Source organism: Euwallacea fornicatus, chromosome 6, assembly GCF_040115645.1.
Source record: "Euwallacea fornicatus isolate EFF26 chromosome 6, ASM4011564v1, whole genome shotgun sequence".
Lineage (NCBI taxonomy): Eukaryota > Metazoa > Arthropoda > Insecta > Coleoptera > Curculionidae > Euwallacea > Euwallacea fornicatus.
Window position 1 is genome coordinate 207,734 of NC_089546.1, and position 4,997 is coordinate 212,730.

Sequence of the window (4,997 nt, forward strand, 5' to 3'; positions counted from 1 at the left end):
CTTTTATTATGTGAGTTATGAAATTATGTGTCGAATAAAAAAGTTTCAGAATGATGTAATCTTATTGATAGTAAATTAAACTGTGCTACTTAACTAGTGACTTAGTACAGATTTGTCGATTTTAAGGAACTACCGTCCCTACTACGCCCCCTTACGGCGATTTCATGAAGCTGAAAATATTTTCCAGAGATTTCTCATAGTCACATTAGTAATAAATTTTTTTGACCGAAATCTATCCTATTTATTTCGTTTATTTCAACTTAAACATTAAATTTTAACTTGGATTCTAAGAATATAAATAAAATATCATTTCCGGCAGGTCACATAAGTATTCGTACACTAATAAAAACTAATTAACTTTTCCCACTTTTAGTACATTCAATATTTTGTTGGGCCTCCTTTGGCTAAAATAACGTCTTTAAAGCCGGCCACTCACGTTCCTGTATACCTGACATGTATACCTGTTCAGGTAAACATGACAAGTAAACCTGAACTTGACATTGTCCATATACGTAGAGGCGTACCTGAAAGCAATTCTCAGTTGGGCTTTCAATCATGTCCGTACAACGCGACTACGACGATGCTGTAGCGTTAGTAGGTCTTCTTCTCCTCATAGGGAAAAAGAAAAGAAAATCGCGACAAAAGTGGTGTAAAAAATGGTTATTACAAAGACATGAATACAGTCATGTTAAGTTGCTAAGAGAATTAAACGCAGAGCCTAAAGATTATCGCAACTATTTAAGAATGGATGAAACAACTTACCTAAAGCTATTATCAATGGTCACACCTTTAATTCAGAAGCAGGACACTGTTATGAGAAAAGCTATATCGCCACATGAACGTCTGACAGCAACATTACGATTTCTTGCAACAGGCAGGACATACGAATGCCTCAAATTCTCTACTAGAATATCACCGCAAGCTCTCGGCAAAATCATTCCAGAGACATGTGTTGCCATTTATAAAACTCTACGGAAGGACTATTTGAAGGTATGTATAATAAGACGAACTTTGTTCAGGTAAGTTATTTATTAAGAAATACTACAATCATAGGTACTCGTAAAGAAAAACATATTTTCAGAATATTTAATTAAAATGTCTGATTTATGTAAGTTACTGTATGTTAACAATCAGTATAAGTGGCAAAATAAGATCTCGCATTATTTGTAGAATTTTCTGAAGGAGACATGTTAGGTTCTACTGGCTGCTGTTGTGTATATTGAGATGACTGTGAGTAAGAGTGTGGTTGTATATTGGATTGTTGCAGTAGTAAGGAATTAGGAGATGATGCTGTTGAGGTGGGGCTTGGAGTTGGAGAAGGAACAAAAATAGGGCTGAAAGTGGTGGATGAATGATTATAACAATCACGCTCGTATTGTTGAATATTCCCAGTCGACGGTGAACAGCCGCGAGATGAGTGATTGTTAAGAGTTCCCATTTCTGCTTCAAATAGCGTGTCGTTTATGATCTTCTCTGCGAATAGTCGCTGACGGTTGTCTAATGTTCTCAGTTTTATTGCTATTGTTCGTCCTAAGAGATCATACCGATCTTCCAGTGACTGAACGGCTGCAGGACGCTTGAAATGGTCTCTCACCGAAAGCAACACGTCAGTGGTTAACGCCTCTTGCGCACTTTTTTTTTTAATAGATTTGTTTGCTTGTGTATATTTTTGAGAATGTTCATCCATTCTAGATGTAGAACCATTTGTAGCATTTTCTTCAGAATCGCCTACATTATATTCTGCACCAATGTCCTGAAACAAAAATTTAAATTAAGATTAGGTTCTGTTATATTTTACCATACAAATTCAACCCTATTCATATACACTATATTCATATATACTATCCGTTTTACTTTACTTTGATTCACCCTGTACATTTTTTTTCAGTTTCCTGACTCGTCCGACGAATGGAAAGAAATAGCGCGTCTCTTTGAAAAACAATGGAATTTTCCGCATTGCTTAGGGGCCATTGATGGCAAACATATTGACATAGTTCCACCTGCTGGCTGTGGATCGTATTATTTCAATTATAAAAATCGCCACAGCATAGTCCTCTTAGCAATAGTGGATGCCCGGTACCGATTCATATTAGCTGATGTTGGAACAAATGGACGAATTTCTGATGGGGGTGTATTACAGAATACTAAGTTTTTCGAAAGAATGCAATGTAAAACATTAAAAATTCCACGACCAGAAGATGTTGCCAATAGCTCTAGATGTCTCCCATATGTCTTTGTTTCTGATGATGCATTTCCATTAGGACCCAATATGCTAAAGCCATTTCGACAAACGGATTTGGATACAAGAGATAAAAAAAATTTTAATTATCGTTTGTCTCGTGCGAGACATATTGTGGAGAACGCTTTCGGTATAATGGCTTCACGATTTCGAATATATCATACTAGAATTAATTTAGATGTACAAAACATCGAGAAAGTAGTAATGACCACATGCGTCCTGCATAATTTTTTAATGACACATGCATCAAATTTTTATGCACCAGAAAATTGTTTCTATAAAGAAAATACTGATAACGGGACTGTCATTTCTACAGGCTGTAACACTGCAAGTTCTAACATGGAACATTTACATCGGCGAAGTCAAGGAAATATCACCTACGACGGGAAACGAGTAAGGGAAGAATTTCAAAATTATTTTGTAAACGAGGGCAAAGTGCCTTGGCAAGATAATTATATTTGTAATTAACTTTATATGACCGTTATTATTCTATAAATTGAATGTGACTAATATTAACACAGAAATAAATATAATATAAAAAAAGTATATATACTCGGATCACAATAACTTTGCAGGTGAGAATAATTTTTTTACATTTACTTTATATTGGAATTATTTCATTTGACCTGCAAAGTTATTTTGATCCGAGTATATGTACATATATATAAATAAAAAGTTTATACTCATAAATTGACAGTTTATTTACTTACCTCAGAAGTGTTATTATTCTCTGCTTCGACTTCGCCGTCGACGTCATCTAGGTTTGAGCATGACTGCCGTGGAGTGTTTTCATCACCAAGAAAATCGAACAAGTGATAGTACCACAACGTGGGTTTGTACACATCGTCTGCAGACGCTCCGGACTTTAACGATTCTTTATATTTCTTTTTCTCTTTCCTTACGTTACTACGCAAACTATTAATTTTTTTTAATACATCCTCTTTTGTAGCATTTGGTTCGATCTCTCGAAGTTTTTCCTTGAGCTTTTCATATGCGACTGCTCTCTTATTTCTGTTATGATAATCTTTGCTTTTTACGAGCCAAAGGCAAGGTTCGGCTTTGTATAGCTCTATGAATTCTTCTACTACTACAGTACGTTTGCGAGAAGCCATTATTTCGACAACCAACGTGGACAGTGGACACGGAATAACTAAGACCTACACACGTACAACGCCACACACGCTCAGGCTTGCCTGAAGGTAGCACTTTACCACAGGTAAAATATATAAAATTTCGATTGTTTGCAGGTCGCCTGTTCAGGCCAAAATACCTGTCAGTTTTGTCACATACACGCTCGGGTTTACCTGTACAGTTGACCTGAACAGGTATACATGTCAGGTATACAGGAACGTGAGTGACCGGCTTAAGAGATTCTCTATTTTTCATTCGTTTTTAAACCTCAGGAACGCGGATTTGTCTGTCTAATTGATTCCAGAGATGTTCAATTCGGTTGAAGTCTGGTGACGGGTGGATGGTCTACAAGTCGTGGTATATTATAGGCAATCCACATCTTAACGTTACGCGCATTATGTTTTGGGTCGTTGTCTTGCTGCAAAATCTAGTTTTCCAATCCCAATTTTTCAACACTCACAGGTAGATTAGCCCGCAAAATTTCCATATATTTGTACTGGTTCATGTTATCCTCAATAAAAGCCAAAGTACCTACTCCAGATGCTGCCATGACTGCCCAAACCATAACATGGCCACCACCATGTTTAATTGTTGGACACACATTTTCAGGATTCAAAGCTGTATTTTTTTTACGTCACACTTTTCCTTTACCATCTGACCCAAACAAGTTAAACTTGCTTTCATCAGTAAATAACACCTTTGCCCAAAAGCTCTCGTCTTTTTCCAGATACTTCTGTGCAAAAGCTAAACTTTTCTGCTGGTTGACTTTTGATATAAAGGGTTTCTTTCGAGGAACCCTGCCATGGTACCCTGCCGATCGTAAAACCCTTTTTACAGTTTGAGGATGTACATTCTTCCCAGTGGCTTCTGACATTTGCGCTGCTAACATAGGGGCACTCTGTCTCGGGTTTTCTCTAATTTTCCGAACAAGTACGCGTTCTTCTCGTAGAGTTAAGTTTTTTCTTTCGCCCCTTTCGTGGTTTTTTCAAAACACTTCCGGTATTTTTGTAGTTTTTTTTATAATGGACTGAATAGTGGATCGACTTCTATTAACAATTTTACTGAATTGATTGTAAGATTTTTTCTCATTGAATAATTTTATAATTAAAATTCTAATGTCTTCGGAACACTCTTTGCCCTTACGACCCATGTTTAATACTAATGCACAATTTGGTAAAAACATGTTGTTTATTATTTTAGAAATACCGGTGACAAAAATATAAATATTTTTCTATACTCTATTCTTTATAAAAGAATAATAAAAACAACAATAGGTTGTACGAATATTTTTGTGACCTGCTTAAAATGATATTTTTAATTTTTACATGAAATCTGGATTGAAAATTATTGTTTTAATGATATAAAAGATATGATTAGATCTCGTTTTGTATGTTCCTTATGTCATTATTATGTTTAAGTACTAAATAGCCATTATTCTCACTTTGGGTGGTGTACGAATACTTTTGTCACTGACTGTACGTATAAATTTGACCCTTTCCTTTACCTTCCTCCCTGAGTAGAGGAGGCTCCCAGAAGGATCACTATTCTCGCCATTTTTTTACATTTGTTGAAACGACATATACAACCATAACCTACAATATACCAATCACTGTGACAAAACGGCATA

The 4,997-nt window shown here is 35.9% G+C and overlaps 2 protein-coding genes across 3 annotated transcripts; one reads left to right on the forward strand and one right to left on the reverse strand.

The window, feature by feature from the left end:
* The first annotated feature begins 423 nt into the window (after window positions 1-423).
* Window positions 424-2,712, forward strand: LOC136339754 (uncharacterized). 2 transcript variants are annotated; one of them, XM_066283206.1, is made up of 3 exons: window positions 424-990; window positions 1,889-2,369; window positions 2,556-2,712. In XM_066283206.1, the coding sequence occupies exons 1-3, from the start codon at window positions 556-558 to the stop codon at window positions 2,705-2,707; spliced, it is 1,068 nt and encodes a 355-aa protein (XP_066139303.1). In that variant the 5' UTR covers window positions 424-555; the 3' UTR covers window positions 2,708-2,712. The 2 variants fall into 2 exon arrangements, with proteins under 2 accessions (XP_066139303.1, XP_066139302.1); XM_066283205.1 differs by having other exon boundaries at window positions 1,889-2,712.
* On the reverse strand, window positions 1,124-3,094 carry LOC136339755 (uncharacterized). The gene is made up of 2 exons (XM_066283207.1): window positions 2,950-3,094; window positions 1,124-1,753 (listed from the first exon to the last, which is right to left on the reverse strand). The coding sequence occupies exon 2, from the start codon at window positions 1,685-1,687 to the stop codon at window positions 1,124-1,126; it is 564 nt and encodes a 187-aa protein (XP_066139304.1). The 5' UTR covers window positions 1,688-1,753; window positions 2,950-3,094.
* Between the last annotated feature and the right edge of the window lie 1,903 nt (window positions 3,095-4,997).

Bases quoted from the DNA above. Each gene is read 5' to 3' on its own strand.
- LOC136339754 (XM_066283205.1), top strand. From the start codon at position 556: ATGTCCGTACAACGCGACTACGACGATGCTGTAGCGTTAGTAGGTCTT. The intron at 991-1,888 runs GTATGTATAATA...ATTTTTTTTCAG, and splicing joins TACGGAAGGACTATTTGAAG to TTTCCTGACTCGTCCGACGA.
- LOC136339755 (XM_066283207.1), bottom strand. From the start codon at position 1,687: ATGGATGAACATTCTCAAAAATATACACAAGCAAACAAATCTATTAAA.